General features: G+C 37.6%; 1 protein-coding gene across 3 annotated transcripts; it reads left to right on the top strand.

Annotated features, from left to right (window-relative positions):
- Positions 1 to 3,612: 3,612 nt before the first annotated feature.
- On the top strand, positions 3,613 to 19,825 carry LOC109108405 (F-box-like/WD repeat-containing protein TBL1XR1). Of its 3 annotated transcripts, none has more exons than XM_042770702.1 (16): positions 3,613 to 3,884; positions 5,327 to 5,391; positions 6,667 to 6,767; positions 7,863 to 8,008; positions 8,113 to 8,296; positions 8,890 to 9,022; positions 11,715 to 11,856; positions 11,993 to 12,056; positions 12,140 to 12,237; positions 12,328 to 12,388; positions 12,773 to 12,894; positions 13,965 to 14,039; positions 15,496 to 15,623; positions 16,313 to 16,478; positions 17,780 to 17,881; positions 19,371 to 19,825. In XM_042770702.1, exons 3-16 carry the CDS (start codon positions 6,710 to 6,712, stop codon positions 19,395 to 19,397), a joined length of 1,506 nt encoding a protein of 501 aa, XP_042626636.1. In that variant the 5' UTR covers positions 3,613 to 3,884; positions 5,327 to 5,391; positions 6,667 to 6,709; the 3' UTR covers positions 19,398 to 19,825. The 3 variants fall into 3 exon arrangements, with proteins under 3 accessions (XP_042626636.1, XP_042626637.1, XP_042626639.1); XM_042770703.1 differs by lacking the exon at positions 3,613 to 3,884 and adding an exon at positions 3,927 to 3,945; XM_042770705.1 differs by lacking the exon at positions 3,613 to 3,884 and adding an exon at positions 3,973 to 4,273.
- The last annotated feature ends 980 nt before the right edge of the window (positions 19,826 to 20,805 follow it).

Raw genomic sequence — 20,805 nt, 5'->3', positions numbered from 1 at the left:
CCTGACAATCTCATCCGGGACGATCCCTCATGTTCAGACACAATTATTAAACTAACTCAATACCACAATGCATCCAAAAACGTCCACAGCTGCCAGATAGTGGATATCTCAGTGAAGCGTTGTGCTAGTATACTTATATTATTGAATTATTATTATTTTAAAAGCCGATTGTTGAGATTATGAATGCAATGTCCAATGAGAAGCGTTCAGCCCTGTTGAAAAAAAAAACAGCATATGCTGGTTAGATATGTTTTGAAGCTGGGCTGCTGGTTTAAGATGGTCCTTTGCTGGTTTATGCTGGTTCTTAGCTGGTCATGTGCTGGTCAAGCTGGTCGGAACAGTTTAGGAAGCAACATGACCAGCAACATGACCAGCAAAGGACCAGCATAAACCAGCAAAGGACCAGCTTAAACCAGCTCAAACCAGCATCCCAGCTTCAAAACATACCTAACCAGCTTGTTTTTTTCAACAGGGAGATAAGTCACTGTGAAACGCTGTGGATGTGCTCTGCTGACTGAATTCTGCACTCACCACCCCTGAATAACACTGACATTAGACTCCTTTTAGCCTTAGGTTTTTATCAATTACATTAGTAGGCATAATGCCACTTGGTGTCTCTGCTGGAGTTCATGCATGTGATTTCAATACTGGCTAAACAGTGTGTATGTGCTTGTTCTATGTTTGAGTAAAGTTTTACCCTTTTTCCCCAACTCGCCATACCTAAAATCACCATTTCTATTTTAAATCTAAACTTAATTCTTAGGTCAAGACATTAATCGAAGAGCTGACAAAACTGGCTCCAATGTGCTGAAATGTTGTTTTGAGTCCAATCTGACCTGCTGGAATAGGCACTAAAGGCCTCCCAGTTGCAGCAATTACAGATTTTAGTTTTTATATATAGATACATGCTGGATATGCAATCTCTATCTATGGTATATTTCTGGAGTGCTCCGAGTTGTAAATGTACTGCTATTTAAGTGTGCCATCTCCTCCTACCATTTATTACTCAGACATAATATTTCAGGTTAATGGCGCATATGCCAAGTTTCACAACACTGTAATCTTGGGAACACACAGCTCCGAAAAACCATCCATCTAGTAGTTATTGTGATGCCAAACTCAGACTTCACTGCTAAGTCCGATGACCTTTCCATGATCAAAACTGAAGTCACATGTAGATGGATTGGGCAGTTTCACAGCTTGGTGGTGCATTAAATCTGGGGTTTATGCAATGCAGCATAATGGCATAATGGGGCCTGACACAGACGTGCTTGGATTTTAACACATCAAATGATTGTGTTTCTTATCTGAGTTTATCTATTATAACTGATATAAAAAGTCATTTTAAAGGCCATATTATCCCCTGCTTGCCAAAAGCATTCCTCCTGCTCTCTCTTTTTTGGCCAAAACAGTCCCACAACTGAATCGTAGAGGTCTACACCGACAGTATGTTTTGATAGGAGACCAGTGTATGAGAATCTCTTCCAAATGTGTAATGTTTCACTCCATGCTAAATTTGGTGTAAAATGGATAATCGTGCCTGGCTCTGAGTGTTACAGTTTTTACTCTCTTATTCCCCGCCTTATGTTCCTGCATTAATTTGATTGCCTCATTTACAGCCAGCGCCAGTGCTGTTGCCAATGATACATGAAACACTTTTATTGGTCTGTTTGTATCCAATCTTGTATAAAGCTGGCATTGAAGCGTGGAAAAACTCTACAAACATCTGACAACTGCTGAGGTCATATATTCATGTAAGAGTCAATCATCAAGGACAGAATTATTTGCACATTAAGCCACTCTAAAGCAAGATAAAGGGGCAAATCTGATGTTTTTTTTTTTTTTTGTGTGTGTGTGTCCTTTTTATAGCACAGCTGTACTAATAATAGCAGTAAAACAATAATTACTCACTTATTAAAGGAATAGTTTACACAACAATGAGGATTTGTTGAAACTTTACTCACTCTCAGGACATTCGAGGTGTAGATGATTTTTTTTTTTTTTATGGGAACAGATTTGGAGAAATGTAGCATTACATCACTTGCTCACCAATAAATCCTCTGTAAATGGGTGCCGTCAGAATGAGAGTCCAAACAGCTGATAAAAACATCACAATAAATCACAAGTAATCTACACAACTCCAGTCCAGCAAGCCGTATGTTTCTTATAAATAAATCCATCATTAAAATATATTAACTTTAAACTGTTGCTTCTGTCCAAAATCCATAATAATGCTTTATCCAATGAAAAAGTAAATCCCCAGTTGCCTTCTCACATCAAAACCCACTGACATATTTGTTTAAAACTGTTTTGGACTGTTTTCAATAGTTTTTGGTCTGTGCATATTTCTCTCCTGATTCAGACAAGATGACTTTTACACTGGAGAAAGCTATATTATGTATAGACGATTTATGTTAGGTATTTTAGCTGGAATCAGCCGCTTGAACTTAATCACTTCTTAATAATGGATTAGTTTACAAACACAAAGCTTTTAACTCCACACAACGATAATTAATGGACTGTAGTCTTGTGGATTACTGTGAAGTTTTTTGTTTTTTTAGATGTTTGGACTCTCAGTCTGACGGCACCCATTCACTGCATAAGATCCATTTGTGAGCAAGTGATGCTAAATTTCTCCAAATCTGTTTTGCTAAAGAAACAAACTCATCTACATCTTGGATGGACTGGGGGTGAGTAAATTTTCAGCACATTTTCATTTCTGTGTAAACTATTCCTTTAATACAAATTAAACAATAATTGGATTGACCTTTACTTTTAAGTCTGTCATATTACAGAGAGAGGCAGAACAGATCGTATGTCCATTCAGAAATCAATCGCACTGCACAGTACAAATTATCATCTTTGTAAGATCCAATAAGCCAATCATTGCTTTGCACTGTGACATTCAGGATTTAAGATGCTTTTCCTCAGAGTCACAAATATAAACATGACACGTTATGATACGGATACAGACAGTTCTAATACTCAAGGGACTGATTGTAAGTCACGGGACTACTGCGATGCTTTTAGAAAACTTATGGTATTTTGAAAATAGCAGCGTAATACGCAGACCAATGATGTCAGTCTGTTATTGAATGACTGAGAGGACGAGATTGTGGGTGTGGCAGAATAGCAGGCAGTGACCAGCCAGGCAAAAATAAAAAAAATAAAAAATCATTTCAGTTTCAGTGGTGGGGGTTGGGCATTCGACCGTGTTGCTGATCATCAGGGGTGCCTTCCCAAAAAGCATCTTTAGCTAACTATGGTAGTTAGTAGTTATATCGGCAACGACGGAACTTTTGGGAAACGCACCCTGTCTGATTTTAATAACTTTAACACCACTTTATGTTTTTTTTTTTTTTTTAAATAGTTGATTTCCGTGAAATACAACACGGTACAAATCAGAAGTCTTCTATTACGAGTTAATACCCAACAATCAACATTTCGCTTTAATAAGCATTCTCCAGCATTTAAAATTAGTTTCATAATGTTTAATAATTCAAATATTTTTTTCAGGTTTTTTTATTTACCTGTTTGTATTTTTTATTATAATTATTATTTGTTTATTTCTGTGATTGAAAGGAAGCCCCGTTGGCCTGATACCTCATTTTCGCCTGGAAAGTCTCCGCCCTAGTGCTAGTCTGAGGCCGTCGGCTTCTTCCGAAGCGCCTGGCAGTCCATAAGCTGCTAAATGTTTCTTTAATTCTGTTGTATTTCCCACAGAAAACAGGAAAATAGATATTATTCGAGGAAAGAAATATCATTGTGGAGTGGAAAAGTCGAGGGATACCCTTCTGTCGGATTTGCCTCGGCGCTGTGGCACATTTGTTCAGTACTTTAGCTCCAGAAGCTAACGGTTGACGAGAGTGGAAGCATCGGCACGAGTAAGACGAGCCCTCCCCCCAACACTTCCCGTAACCCAGTTATGCGTGAGCTGACCGTTAGGTTTGCATTTTTAGATTGCTGAAGTGGTCATATAAGTCATTAAAAGTTTTGATTTTGCAGAGTGAAACTGCAGCGCGGTGGGGGATGGGCGCTCTGGTTTCTCGCGCCGTGCACGCGAGGTGGACATTGACAACAACTAGCTTTTATTTAACCGACTAACGTTAGTTAGCTGCGTTGCTATGGAAGCAGCCACGTGTTGGAACTAGAATCGCTCATTTTTGCATTTGTCTGGGGAGACTGTTGTTTCCGGTGACGTTTATCCACGATGCGTATTAGCCGTGAGCTAATAATCGAATGACATGCAGTTGCGCTTCCGGCAGGGTGACAGGTGTTACGATTTGATTTTTAAAAAGCATAAATATTCGATGTCGTTTTTAATTATGTTTTATTATCTCAATATATTGTTGTTTTATTAGTTATTTAACTTAACGACGTGTTAGAGCTCTACCCTTGAATAAGACATGAATGGGTCAAATTGAATCGAGCTGTTGATGAGATTGAACTGAAGTCAATAACAGCCGGGCGCTTGTCACAGTTTAACAATGATGATGTTTATTATTATAGCAGATGTATAATTACGATTTTGCTCTGTGAAAGATGTGCTATATTATATTGTTCTGTTTATTATAGCAAACTATAAATAAAGCCAAAAAAAAAAAAAATAGTGTGAAACCTGTCAAATCTGACTGGACAAAATTATCAGACTGGGTCACTGATCTATAATGTAGAATATATATATATATATAGATATATCATATATAGATCGGTGGACTGGGTAAAAAAAATTGACTTTCTTTAAAAAAAAACCATACATAAAAAAAAACAAATAAAAAAAAGTGCCTGGAACCCTGAAAAAAAAGTAAGTTAGTGTATAGTGTACTTGAGTACTGTATAGTGGAAGTTGTTATATCATCTCTAGGCCATTTAATTGGCCACTCTTTGACTGTTTCGAGATCATTTTTGTCATTGGGGTAAATACTGTGCCTGCGTGGCAGATGTGAACATTTCACCTGCAGACAATTCCAAAATCTTCCAACAGCCTGACCAGTGCACAATGCTCTTTTCAAATATATGTGTGTATATACTCTAGTACAAGTACAATCATTGTTGAAATGATTTTTAAAATCCATATCCAGAAAGCTTATTGGTCAAAAAAATGTGGAAATAATAATAATAACTGTTTTTCTCTAAACTGTGGTGTGTTTAGATTAATTACCAATTGTTTACAGCTAAATTAATCTAACGTTAAATGAGTCAATTGTTAGCTAAATGAACATTTTCATTTGTATTCTGTTAAACTGTTGCCTCTTCTTGATTAAAAACAAAAAAAATAAATAAAAGACTTTAGTTGTATCTAATACAATGGTGAATTTTTTGACAGGCTGATTTGACTTTGCTTCCATGGATGGCAAGAGTATGAGCATCTAATCAACACGTGGTATCATGGTAAGCAAGTGTCACACTATATTAACACAGATCCTTAAAAAAAATCAAAATTGTTCAGTTTCTTCTTGTAAAGCCATGAGAAGTCTTAAATATCCTTCATTGCGTTAAAAATAAAAATACATTTGTGTACTTGTGTTGGACTTGTGCCAGCTGAGTAACTGCTGTTGAGATGAATAGGTAAAATAAATCTCTTATGTTTGATTTACAATTTGATTTTAAGAGATGCTTTGCTGTCAGAATGATCTTTTTTTTTCTTTAGAAAACAAATGTCCTGGTATGTGATTAGTATGAGTTTTGGATAAAAGATTTAAATGTAAAGACATTTATCCGGGCAGATCTTACACTGCTTATGAATCTTTTTATTATGTCGTATAAGCCCATTTTATTTGATTGTGAACAGACAAACTGTTGCACTTTCAGGGCTGTGGACACGTCGTGAACAACAGGGAGTCTTGTCATATGATGGGATGCTGTTTTATGTAAAGGCTTATTAGGCTGTGAAAGAGGCTTAAATACCAAACAAGAGGCTGTATGAGTGCATCTAGGGTATTTCCTCTTGTTTAATGCATGCAATTCTTCCCATCACAATATCCGGCCCTACTGTGTAACTTCCTAACAATTCTTTCCAGTGGTGAGCAAATGGGTGGAAAATCTCTCCAGGGCTCAAATAGGCTTCCATGAGAAAGTTCAGTCGAGGAGGTCATGTTCAGTTCTCTGTTTGGTTAAAAAGTTTGCATTGTTAATGTGTACTGAGAGCAGGTTTACTGCATCTTATGCATGTTCCAAATGAACTTTTAAGCTTACCAGCCAAGGTGGCTACATGATTAAAAAAATTGTACAAGCCAGTCAGATTTACTAGTTACCACGGTTTGTTTGTTTTTAAATTAAACAAATATTTAAAATCTGTGATTGTATTTTATTGTATTTTATGTCAGGATGTTATAAAATATAAAATTTTAATTTTATTGTATAGTTTTTCACCTTATCAAAAAAAAAAAAAAAAAAAAACATCAGGCAAAATTAAAATCACAAGAAAGAAAAACAAAACGTAAGTAATGTGCATGTCTTGTTAATAGGTGACAGTAAAATCAACTGATGTTTTAGAATATAATTTTAGCAGTTACCAGTAGTTAACAGTACTAGTGAAAAGTTTGGTAATGTTGGAAATATTATACACTTTAAATGAACTGCTTTCTGTGTTAATATATTTCATAACGTAATTTAATCCTGTGTTGGGAAATCAGCACTGATTTTTTTTGTTTGTTTGTTTTCCAGGCTCCACTCTTGCCCTAACCTCTTGGTTCACCCAGGATTCAAAATGAGCGTAAGCAGTGATGAGGTCAATTTCCTGGTGTACAGATACTTGCAGGAGTCAGGTGTGTATCTGTTCATCATCTGCAGACTAGCCTCCTCATCTGAGCTAGCAGCACATGCTCAGTGTATATCCTGTTTCATATTGCACGCGGTGTCAGGTTTTTGCTCTGTGCCATGTTTATTTCCTAGGAACTAATTATTGGTTCGACCTCCTAATAACCCACCCAGAACACACTAGAGTCCACATTACAGCATACTAAAACCACTCAGGACAAAACCAACTGCATAGTTACTACCTAGCACTCTCACAACATCTTGATAATCTGTTTTGGGCAAACATCTCTAACATTTAATTCAGGAAATGGAAAAAGCTGATGTTTTATATGCTGTTTTTTGTCAGAACTAATACCAGTGGAATTTCACTATATAGCAAAAGCTATTTTACTATCTAAGAAACTCCTTTGAAATATTGAACTATTGTGAACTATTTCAGTTATTTAACACACACTCTACACACACTTTGTCAGTAGCGATGGTGAGTCAGGCACCTACACACTAGAGTTTACGGTTCATCAAACACACTGTCCATTCATTGATATCAATGGGAATAGAGTGCTGGAATGACACAGTGAAACTCCCAAAAGCTTAGTCAGTGTTCAAGTGTAGGCAAGGCAAAATATATCTGTGCTGACCTTATTCTTAGTCTTTACCTCAAATGCCAGAAAGTGAAATTTAACAATTTATTAGTCAATGACTAAAGTGGTGGTCAAACTACACTTTTTGTTCCATTCACTGCCATTCATACACGTGTGAAGGAAGGTGAGTGGAAACACAAACTCATGCAAAGAAATTTTGCATTTCAAAATTCAAGTTTGTTGAACTCTGGCCTGTGAATTCATATCACTTAAAACCACCTGACCGATTGAAGATCAATGCGTCGAGGCATGACCCCAGAGCTGAATTAAAAGAACATAAATTTTAAAATGCAATGCTGCAGGAAAGTTGACAAAATTGGGTCAGGAGTACTGTTTTTAAATGTGTAACATTTTTACAATTTCTATATTGACTTTGTACCAAAATACCAATACTTTCTACCTCACTATTCACAAATACTTGTTCCTAAATGGTAACAAGTGCTGTCTTCCTTTCCCCTGCAGGCTTCTCCCATTCAGCTTTCACCTTTGGCATAGAGAGCCACATCAGTCAGTCCAACATCAACGGCGCTTTGGTGCCCCCTGCTGCCCTCATCTCCATCATCCAGAAAGGCCTGCAGTATGTGGAGGCGGAAGTCAGCATCAATGAGGTCAGTGCTGTTATTGCTATCATATATCCCCAGTTTTCCCATTAAATATTTAAGATGCTCAATCGGAAAAACCTTTTTGTACCTGTTGTGTAATGTGGTCACAGGACGGTACGCTGTTTGATGGACGACCGATCGAGTCGCTGTCGTTGATTGATGCAGTGATGCCAGACGTGGTGCAAACGAGGCAGCAGGTGTATAAGGATAAGCTGGCTCAGCAGCAAGCTGCCGCTGCCAAGAACGGAGAGAGCACGGCTAATGGAGAAGAGAACGGATCTCACACGCTGTCTAGTAAGCTCACGCCCTACATTTACTTTGTTGAAACTGCCAGAGTTGTCAATAAGGAATATTATTCAGTCCATAAGACAGCTCAACCTGTGACTTCACCAAGAAACACAAAAAATATAATTGTCAGCATTTACTCACCATGAGGGCTTTTCACACGAAAAACTATTAATAATTAACTATAAACCCATGGTCATTCTCAACCCTGGCCATTTAGGAGAGTCCTAGGTTATTGTTTTCTCTGTTTGACACTGTTCAGTCTTTACCCTGGGTTAAAATGGAGACTTTCGAAAACACTGCAGACCCCGTTTTAGTTTGAAAACTCCGGGGTTGCGTTTCAGTGTATACGGACCAAAACAGAGACTTTTCAAAACGATGGCATGGCTGCCCACATTCGTATCCTTGACGACCATGTTAACAATAACAACATGCTCTTTGTTGTCCCTGCATGAATGGTCGTGTGACATGTGAAAGAAAAAAAAAATAGCTCAAGATCATTGAAGAGAATTGCGATGCATCATAGAATCTATTGGTTTTTTTTTCCCTCCACTAATAATGTCATATTGCACTGAAAGTGTTTCTGCCTCTTCCTTTGACAGACCACCACTCAGAAATGATGGAGGTGGACAGGGCGGTGGAGATCCCAGCCAGTAAAGCCATGGTGCTGCGGGGCCACGAGTCTGAGGTCTTCATCTGTGCATGGAACCCTGTCAGTGATCTGCTGGCGTCTGGGTCGGTATTAAGCCAAAGCAACAGTTTATTTTCTCATACTGTGAATTTTAATACAAAGTTCTGTCATGAAACTCTAGATCCCTCCACCTTCCCCAGTTCCACCTGTATAGATCTGAAGCTAAGCAGGGTTGAGCCACATAAAAACATGCACTTCAGAAACCCTCCACCTTCCCCAGTTCCACCTGTATAGATCTGAAGCTAAGCAGGGTTGAGCCAGGTTAGTACCAATTAAAATTGCTTGAGGTCAAGCAAACAAAAAAACGGGTCCTAATGCCCCAGTGTAGTGATGGGGACACTATACTGCAGGGGTCTTCAATTAAAATTGCTTGAGGTCCAGTAATGAACCCTCCTTACCAGCGGAGGTCCAGACAATTATATAGGCCTACCTAAAAACATGAATTGATGGTTTTTCAGGACCAGGGTATCTGCAGGATATTTAAGCTCATATTTAAGGCTTTTTAAGTCCTTTTTAAGACCTGCTTAAATAAAATTAAAATGACTGAAAAAAATAATGATTTAGAGTTCAGATTTTTTTTCTTTTTGAAAGAAAATTGAAACAAAGGTATCAATTATAATATTAATTTAAACAATTATTAGGGCTGTGACGGTGGCAGATTTTTACCACCTACATCCTGATTTACCAACTACCTACAAATATATAAAGGAAAAAAAAAAAGCCCAAAACTGATGCTACTGTCACTTTTTCTCTTAAAAAAAAATTAGTTCGTTAACACAGGACTAGGGTTGGCCACCCCACTCACAGCTGCTGCTTCTGTCACTTTTTCTCTTGACAAGAAGTGCTTTTATTAAGTCACAGAATGACTGTCTCACTCATCTAACACACACCCGATTTAACTCATCAGCTCGTGTTTATTTTAGCACTTCCGTCAGTGAGTACACAGCCTGCAAAGCACTAAAATAAATATCATAGAAATAATACAGTTAAACAAGAAAGTAGCCTAAATAAGAAAGATAAATACATGTCTACTGGACGCGAGCGGCGCGACACGACAAAATACTATAAAGCCCCTTTCACACTGCACGTCGGACCCGCCAAATTGCCGAACATTGCCGGGTCGACTTCTGTGTGAAAGCAAACACGTCCCGGGATTGATCGATATCGCGCGACTCTTTTAGCATGTTTTGAAGGCAGATCAACGTTCGCGACGAAAAAATATGCGCAAACTGTAACGAAGCAGAGATCAGTTAGTTCCTCACTTTCCGCGCTGAAGCTGAGATCGTTCACCAGCTTCAGTGAAAGTTAACGTGCCTAGCGTTTTCGACTCGTACATTACACGTCACACCCAGATATCACTTGTCTTCATGGGACCTTTACGGGTTGTGTGTGAACGCTCGCACATATTCCGGGTTATCACTGGCAGTGTGAAAGTGCAAAATCTAGCGACCCGTGTACAAATGCCGGGACACATTACCCGTGTATTTGCCGGAATCGCAGTGTGAAAGGGGCTTAAAACTCATTATAATCAGTGATGCTACACTGGATGCAGCACGACATGACATGACAAATCCCCGACGGTAAACTGCCTCGTCCTGTTTATGAGGTACTGACACAGAGTTCAAATGTCCTGTGTAGACACTAGACAGATGCGGTGGTGTAGACACAGTTCACTGTTCCCCCACCAAGCAAGCAACATCTTTCATTTATCGCTGTCTTGTTTGTATTTGGTCAGTTTGGAGAAAGCCTCACCAAACCTGACCAGCCAGGTGTTTGCGATTATGGGAACTTGTACAAACGCGGATGCGTGACATGAATGGAGATGGCTCCAGATTGGTGATGTAGTATTTTATTTCCCAACAAGGTCCATCACCCAACAGAAAATTAATTTGCTGAATGCATAAACTGTATTTTCCTGTGCTCAAATCTGCCAATCTAAAGGAAACTCTGTGTATGGGTTTTGAGGTAATTTGTGAATTTACATAGACTTATAGTCTAAATAATTTGCAACTATTACTGTTATTACACTTGTATATAAAACTTTTTATTATTCTTGTTATAGAGTGCATGACATCACGTGCACTACCGCTGGTGGCAGTAGACAACCGCAGTATATGCTACTGTAATGCATTATCTTCTGGTCGATCCACTAGGTCACGTTTACAACTCTGCGTGTTTGCTGCTTAAAAACATGGGTTGATTTTCACATTGGTCTGAACAAAAACAGCAGATGTGCTTATTGAAAATGCAAACTCATTCTCTGCCAGCAGGAGGCGCTTTTGGAATGGTAAAAATACAGCGGTTTTCCCGGTAACAGCTGTAAACAAAGCAATGCAGCAGCTGCAGCGCTCATATTCAATGGTGGTTGAGGAGATTCCCCCCTTCCATGTTAAGCGCTTTGAGTACCCAGAAAAGCACTACATAAATGTAATAAATTATAATTACCTGCTACGGGGTAATTTCATATTTCATGTGTGCAGCAGTAGTATTTCTTATATGCTCACCGCGTCTTGTCTGTGGATGTATTGACACTAGTTTTGGTACTTGTTCTGCCACAGCAGCAGCATAGCAGATCTGTTCCACCAAGACCAAACACATTAGCATTGCCATGCATATAACCATACTAAACTTTCTCAGAGTTGTCATGACAGAAATCCAGTTATTGCTTTGCTTGTCTTGGCTTAATGGCCTGTACATTTTTGTGGGAATTTATCTCTGTTTCATTGTTTCCATCAGCTCTGGAGACTCAACCGCACGGATCTGGAACCTGAGTGAGAGCAGTGCAGGAGGATCCACTCAGCTGGTGCTGCGGCACTGCATTCGGGAGGGGGGACAGGATGTACCCAGTAACAAAGACGTCACCTCACTGGACTGGAATGTGAGTGCTGGGACTAGCGCTTATGAACTGAAGTAACCCTGCTTGCAACTTTTGTGTCTGAGCTCTCTCTTTTCCACGCTCTTCATACACAGAACAAATTAATCAAATTCATATTTCTGTCTATTGTGTTGGACAGAGTGAAGGTACACTTCTCGCCACAGGATCCTATGATGGCTTTGCCAGGATATGGACTAAAGATGGTGAGCTTTATTAACTTACTAATCATTAACATCAAATGAATGAAAAAATCCTGTTTATGTAATAAGCGTCCCATAACCGCCAGGTAATCTTGCCAGTACACTGGGGCAGCACAAAGGTCCCATATTTGCTTTAAAGTGGAACAAGAAAGGAAATTTTATCCTCAGTGCTGGTGTTGATAAGGTATAGTATAATCTTATTTGATTATCATATTCTGTCAAGATAAGATGATGTGGCGAAGCTGAAATGCTAATGGCAATGTGCACCTTTCAGACCACCATTATTTGGGACGCACACACGGGAGAGGCCAAACAGCAGTTTCCATTCCATTCAGGTGAGTAACAAAAATCACCACAAGCAGGACATGAATTTTCCCAAAACTAACCTTACATTCTTGCTAATTCAGCTGAGAAATGGGGGAAAACACTTTGTTAAATACACTAATTAATGCACATTAATAAACATATACATGACAGGTTTTCTCAGCCGTATTGTTTGTGATGTGAACTGTAAAATCTTGAGAGCGAGTATTTCGGTAAATGATTATTTCGGATTCTTTTTAAACCCCCAATGAGAAGGGTTCTTTATTATGGATATAAATCTGTCTTTGGTTTTAAGGTAGAAAACCTTTTTCTTGTCATCCAATTGTACCGATTGTACATTAGCTAGTTTCAAAAGAATGGTCAAGAATGATGTGGTTTGCATTTGCCGCCTGCAGCTCCAGCTCTGGACGTGGACTGGCAGAGCAACAACACGTTTGCCTCCTGCAGCACAGACATGTGCATTCACGTGTGTAAACTGGGCCAGGAAAGACCAGTCAAAACATTCCAGGGCCACACAGTAAGCCACTTACATCAGATATTCTAAAAGAGTGTGGATATACTTAAAAACTCAATTAAAATATTTTGTTAAATCTTCATTGATATTTACTTTATTTACTACTATTTTACTTTGACTATTTGGAATCCCAGAAGCCCTAAAAGTGATTTTAACCATTAACCAGAAGTGATATTTCAACCTGACATTTGAAGTCAGTATATTTATTTATTTATCTAAATCAAACTGTCTATTGAACAATTGGGAAAAAAGCATGTTCTTTATACAAGCACATTTGAAGCATTTCTTTGAATTTTTTTTCTAAATTAAAAACCTATTGGTGGTCAGAGCAGTGCCAACAAAGGATGAAACCAGTGAAATTATATACAAAATTAATGTGTAAATGTATTTATTATGAATATTTAATTTATTTTAATATAATGTATACAAATACACGTAAAATATATTGTGTACAGTATAAATAATATTATGGTGGCAAAAACATTGTTAGAGAACAGGCTGCCTAAAAAATACATGTAGTAATCAGTTCCCTGTAAATGTATCCTAATAAAGTGAGCTTTATGTTTTTAATAACACCTGCTATAGCATTTTTAATAGACATTTTCAATTTTGTTTTTAGATTGTCTTATGTATGAAATATTAATTAAAAAATAAATGCAATCGTTTTTTTGTTTTTTCAAATATCAATTTGAAATGCATTTACATTTCTCCATTTGGCAGTTGCTTTTATCCAAAGCGACTTGAACTGCATTCAAGAGACAAATTTTAAGTTCATGCATTATGTGGAAATCGAGCCTAGGATCTCAGCGTTGCTTGCACCATGCTCTGCTGTTTAAACTATAACTATTTTATAAAGCGATAATTGCAATAATATAAAATTTGTTTTTGCCATTACAAAATCAGCAAAGATTTTGCAGTTGCGATAGAGGACATTTTGGAAGTTATATTAAAAGTCCTTCTTCTTGAAGACAATGGATAAGCAAATATGTATAAAATATGATAGATAAAGCATTATAGGTTTAAAGCATGCTAACTGATTACATCACTGATGATTTGCACTCCTTTATTTTCAGAATGAAGTCAATGCAATCAAATGGGATCCAACGGGGAATCTCTTGGCCTCCTGCTCTGATGACATGACGCTTAAAGTAAGATACAAACAACTAGCCATCACTTGTTTGATGATTTACATCTTTACTGGGGATGCTCCGATCCGCTTTTTTTGCCTCCGATACCGATACCTAGGGTTCGGTATTGGCTGATACCGATCCTATACCAGTGAAGGTTTTTTTTTTTTTTTTTTTTTTTTTAAATGTAGAATTTGTATATCTCTGTGTGTGGAACTGATAATCATTCTTTCACAATCAACTAGACACAGACTACTTCATTATAAAGAAAGATAAAATGAACAATAAATATGAAAAATATAGGCCTATGTATGTATATTCGTAATCTATGACAAAAATTGATCATAAACTAGGTTAGTGGATAATTCGGCAGCAAAATTTATTCTAGAAAATTCAGTGCACAATAATTTTAGAAATCCAATATTCATGAATGTATTTATATAAAAGTATATACTATAAAATTAAAGTACATGTCTTTTAAATGTATAGCATATTTTTTTAATAAGGCAACAACATATGATAGATGCGATAGGACAAAACATATACAGTGCTGCATGAAGAACTTACAATATGCGCATCCGGTGTGCAGAATGATGCACTTGAAGCAACACAGAGTCACAGCCAGTGTTGCCAAGTCTGCGGTTTTCCCGTGGAAATGAGTTACTTTAACACTGTTGCCACGGGTTGCTTTTCATGTCCGTGGGTTGAAGCGACCCCAATAACCTGATATTTAGCCCCTGGAATGCGAATTTTACCGGGGAACCCCCCTCGAAATGCAATTGGGTGGGTTTTGTTGCAAAAACCAGGCAACCCTGGTCACAGCACCCAGCGCATTGCATTAAAAAGTGCAAAGCACAAAGGGAAGAGAAATTGATGCGTATTGTATTATATCTGTGCAACAGTTATTGAGCCTTTCTTTTAACAGTTTTAAATTTCAGTTCTGTGCACATTAAAAACAATTTATAGCCTTTTCTACACCTGCGTTTTGTTCTCACAGACACCTGGTAGCAAGTAACAAAACAGCATTAAACTGGCAAGAAGATAAAGTCCTTTTTGCAAAATCTTAGACATTTATTTACAAATCAAGTATAATAATGGGAACACAGAATGATCTTGGAGATTGCTTTGCCAAACTGACTGTCGTAATCGAATGCGACCAGGGTTTAAAGGCTGAACGAACGACTGACAGCCACAGCGGAGAAAAAAGTTTGTGTGAACTTTAATGTAAGGACTTAAATATTCACATGTAGCTCACATTAAGCTATCATATGGCTTCAGAAATAACACAAAATAATACGCACAATTTCGGATTTGGATCGGCCATCTCTGACCGATACTCGATCCGACAAACAATTTCAGTATTGGAGCCGATATCCGATATGAATATCGGATCGGCGCATCCCTAATTTTTACTAATGTGTTGCATTGTTAACTTGGAGTGTGTTAAATTAATGTTGTGTTTTCTATTAAACGTTAGCTTTGGAGCATGAAACAGGACACTTGTGTTCATGACCTGCAAGCCCACAGTAAGGAGATCTACACCATCAAATGGAGCCCAACTGGCCCTGGAACCAACAACCCCAATGCCAACCTCATGCTGGCCAGGTACACAAACAGCCACCATCACTCTTCACTTGGAAAGGCTGTTCTAAACTGAAAATCTAGAAGCTTGCGTTCTGCAAGTGAACATCGCTTGATTGTGCCATCCCAAAGAAGCACAAAGTCACTTTTACGGTCTTTTAAATTAAATGTTCCCTCCTGGTGGAATGACCTGCCCAACTCAATCCGAGCAGCTGAGTCCTTAGCAATCTTCAAGAATCGGCTGAAAACACATCTCTTCCATCTTTATTTGACCCTCTAACTCTAGCACTCTCTATTCTAATTCTATTCTTAAAAAAAAAAAAAAAATGTAACTACCTTTCTAATCTTTTTGTATTCTATCTATTTTCTTTTCATTTATTATACAATTATAAAAAAAGACCTCTTACACTAGCTTGCTCTATTCTTTTTCTATTCTATCTGTTTTCTTTTTATTTATTATATTATTTAAAAGCCCTTGCTACGTATACTGTGTTTAGGCTAACTGAGACTTGTTATAGCACTTATATATCATTGCTCTTTTGTTGTTTTTGATTGCTTCCATTGTCCTCATTTGTAAGTCGCTTTGGATAAAAGCGTCTGCTAAATGACTAAATGTAAATGTAAAATCTGTTTAGATGTTTAGACCATTTTTTTAATTTGTGTATGTAGCTATACACTTTGAGCAGCAGTTTTTTCTTATTTTCTGCCTAAAGTGCGTCATTCGATTCAACGGTGCGTCTGTGGGACGCAGAGCGTGGTGCCTGCATCCACACACTGACCAGACACCAGGAGCCCGTCTACAGCGTGGCATTCAGTCCAGATGGGCGGCACCTGGCCAGCGGTTCCTTCGACAAGTGTGTCCATATCTGGAACACACAGGTACTGTAGGCTATTTAACAAACTGATACTCATTACATATTCACATGAGAATAATAAAGTCTAGTTGCTTTGGCCAACTGTTTTGTGAAGAGAATGATTTTTAAAAGAAGTCTCTTACACTCTCCAAGGCTGTTCAGTAAAAAAATAAAAAGAGTAATATTGTGAAATAGTATTACATTAATACTGTTTTCTAATTTTATATATTTTATATTCAGCATCATTACTCCAGGCTTCAGTCACATGATCTTTCAGAAATTTAAAAGACCTCACGACCAACTGTCACGTCTTACTTGCATTTCGAGTGAACGACAATGGAGGAGTTAATACTGATATGCATGCAACATTTCATTCAAGAAGCGTCTGCCATATTAGCGGCTATTCTGTATCACAGCAACCAAAGCGCCTCCGTATCGCTCGCAAGCATTCACAGCTAACGTTTCAGAAGAGCGCCTGGTGTTTTCAGTTGGCTAAAAAAACACTTTGGTTCACACACGGCACAAGGAGACGACTTTCACCCGATCATGTTCATGTACATGTTTTTGTTTGTTTGTTTTTTTTTTCAACAAGAACATATTCACTCTACGCTGTTTAATGCTTTTAATTTTTTTTTTGTTTGTTTTTTTGCACAGTTTGTTTTATGTGTTCAAATGAAACAAAACCAGAATAGCCTATATAATTTGTAAGTTTGTTGTAAATATAGCCTGATAGGATGGTTCAGAAATGGTGATAAAAATAATGTTTGATTAAAACAATAATTTCTTTCTAATTAAACGTCATTGAAATAAACTAATATTTTCTACACAATAATATTCTTTTAATTTTTAATATTTGGCATGTTTGTGTACTGCTGCGCATCCCTGTGTGTAATAAGCAAAGTGAATGCGAGTTGTGGACCCGCCCAGAGGCGCATTTTCTACTAACACGCTCTTTAAAGAACAAAAAAAAATAATAATTGCATCATTGACTTTAGACTTTAGAGCAGATTTGAGTTGGTCTATGGCGCAGTCTATTTTCAGTTCCTCAAAATAGCAACGTGCCTGAACACACCTCTTTTTTTAGACCAGCACGCACAAATGGGCGCAAATGCATTTGCTATTTAAAAATGCGGCGCAGGATTGGAAAATGAGAACTGCGTCAGACTGAAACTAGCAAAAACACTTGAGGCGTGCCTTGAGCCACATTGTGCCGGGTGTATGATAGGGCCCACAGTTTTCAGCTGCTGCCCATTAACCGGCCTGGCTGATATATTGATGTGTACTGTGCTGCATTGCATGACTTGAGTTTCAATTTCTGCCCTACAGAGTGGTGCTTTAGTCAACAGCTACAGAGGGACGGGGGGGATTTTTGAAGTATGCTGGAACTCCACTGGAGACAAAGTGGGCGCTAGTGCATCAGATGGATCGGTGAGTTTCTGTGTCAAGTGTCACTTGAACATCCTCTGGCTACTATGAAGATACAGCATGGACTGAATTTGTCTGAAACCCATTATAGTTTTTAGTAGGTATGCATGATCAAAGTTGCTGGGTTCAGAGTGTTCTTACACGAGCGGCTCATTATCCACTGGTATTTTTTTTTAGTACGGTTCAGTTCGCAGTAAATGCTGCTCCACACAAACCATCTCTGAATCTTTTCTGAGTTTAGGTCACTTTTATATGCATTTGAGAACACAACATGTGCCAGCAATCTTTCCATACTTGTAACGAGAATTTCCAGCAGCAGTTTCCAGGCCCACAAAAGTTTTGGAAAAATAAATAAGCTAAGAAAGTTTTGAAAAACTATGTTTAATCAGGTCCTGACTTTGGGTGCAGGATTGCACCTAGTTTGCATAGTTTTACTCATTCCTGCACACATTTATTCAATATATAGCATGTAGGTTAGAGTAATTAAACCCACACAGACTGTCAGATTGAATCAGTCATTTGAAAACCGTTTGAGTGATTCAGTTAACTTTTGTAACTTTAATCTGTTTTTAGTTTATTGAATTTTTGTACCTGAATACTACTGTTAGACCGAAACAGTTTCCAAAACTAAATTCAGGTCCTGAGTTTAAATGATAATATTGGTTAAACAAATGACAGTATTCAGTGATGTGATGTGATATGCTCTCTGCGTGGAGTAAAGTCTGGTGTAGTTGCAGCTTGTACTTGTTAAAAAAAAAAAATATAGACAGCAAACAAGTAGCATTGACAGTCATTTATTTTAGTTAACATATGCTATGATAAATTTGAGCTGATATATTTTATTGTAAAATAATGAACATTAAGTCTGAATATTGGAAAGTCATGAAAATGTCACATGGAACCTTTTGGTAAAAATTTGTACTAACCCTGGTAAGTATATATATTTAAAAAATATATATAATATTAAATATATATATATATATATATATAAAAATAATATATATTTTTCTGCCACTGAATTTATTATGAATATATAATCTGTGGAAGAGTTTTTCTGCCACTGAATAAAATAATTAATTTAACTTTAAATTTAACTATATAAATTTAACTTAACTTCTTTTCTCACAACTTCTTTTTTTTACTCGCAATTGTAACTTTCAGAATTGAGAAAAGTTACCTTTTATTTTTTTATTCTGTCCCAAAAAAAGTCACAATTTTGAGATGTGAAATCACAATTGTGAGTTATTACTATTTTTTTTTTTTAATCCCGTGGTGGAAACAAGTTTCCATAATAATCACAAAAATGTGGCTAAATTGTGCAACCTTTCAAACAACCTTTTTTTTTTTTTTAATCAATCATAATCACAATTTTTATCAGAAACATTTCAATTATTTTTTTTTCCCTCCAAATGGTGCAGCCCTAATTTTTATGAGGCTTAACTTTTTCCATTTACTGGCCGTAAGTCATAATAACTTCACTTCCCTTTCTCAGGTTTGTGTATTAGATCTAAGAAAATGACGCTGTTGCTGGGAAGCCATGGACCGACTACGAATGTGTGCATAGCCATCATCCACTGCTGTAGTCCACGCGTGAGGCACCAGACCACAGCCCAGACCAGCGGTCCCTCAGCTCCATCACAACACGGACCTGTGATGCTTACCACACACACAAAATCAGCCTGCCTGAGAACTGTTAGAAACAGACACGCTGGACACATGAGAAGTGCACACACACCCACACACGCCTCGTTAGTTCCTGTGTCCATCATTCCAAACCCAGAGGGCCGAGGTCCACGCCGCTGTCGTGAGCATATTGTACACGTCAGTGCTTCAGTGACGGTTTAGGTGTAACTGCATGAGCTAAAGAGCAGAGCTGTTGAATATGGCCAACTTGTGGCCGTATGATATCGACAATTCGGAGTATTGGCACTGTATGTTTAGTGGCTCTGCAACCTCCAAAAATTCCCAAAAAAATTTTTTTTTTTATAAATATTTTTTTAAATACAAAGTTATAAGAGTACAGAAAGCCTATTAAATTACTCGACTATATTTTCTAAAATGAATGCCCTGTGTTATTTTATACAACCTATGCAACTTTGTGGTAAGACAAAACTGAACTTGCAGTGCATGAATGGGTGAAACTCATCGGTGAAGCCTGTACGTTTTAAAATATCTGATAGGCCCACCCTAAAAACACAACCACACATTCACTGTCACTGTTACAGAAAACATAGCTATCAGGAGAATCATTCCTTTTCTTTCTTTTTTTTTTTGGGAGTTCGTGATTGTTCTCCCACAATGGTATTTAACATGACACCTCACTTTAAAAATGTTTATTACAAAGATTTATTCCTCAGATTAGATAGATGTTCTTTCTTTAGTGTTGCGTAGTGCTTTCATTTCTTGCTTTTCTATAGAGGTTCAAGCTCTGACTCTCATTACACTTTCAGTGCTGCAGTGAATTGGTATGTGTGTGACTGTAACAGCTGCGGTCTTTATGGCTTCATGTGAGTGACAGAATTATGGGTCGGTGTGATATTATTATTTTTTTTTTTTCATTCCAGTCAGGCAGTGGGAGGTGGATGTGCTTTTTGACACATCTAGTTCGATAGTTCAAAGTCAGGTTAAGGTGGTGCCCGTTTTGCTCACTATTTTTGTTTGTAAAATGACATCATCGTGCAGTGATGCAGAAACTGACGTGGAAAAACGTAAATGTGACCACAGGGATTTTCATTTTAGATGCTACTGTTATAAAGGATGGATTTTTCAACGTAAACTCCATTGATGTTTGGAGTTTTTCTCACAGCCTGGTTTCTTCAGGGTGACAGCACATTGATTTAGAGTTCACTTGATGCTGTCAAGTGTCTTTATAAAATACCATTAGACAGTCATAGTCCAGAGAAGCAGCTTTTATCCAGCACACTCTT

This window comes from Cyprinus carpio, chromosome A2, assembly GCF_018340385.1.
Source record: "Cyprinus carpio isolate SPL01 chromosome A2, ASM1834038v1, whole genome shotgun sequence".
Taxonomy (NCBI): domain Eukaryota; kingdom Metazoa; phylum Chordata; class Actinopteri; order Cypriniformes; family Cyprinidae; genus Cyprinus; species Cyprinus carpio.
The sequence above is the reverse complement of the archived record's forward strand: the minus strand, read 5'-3'. Positions and strand labels throughout refer to the sequence as shown.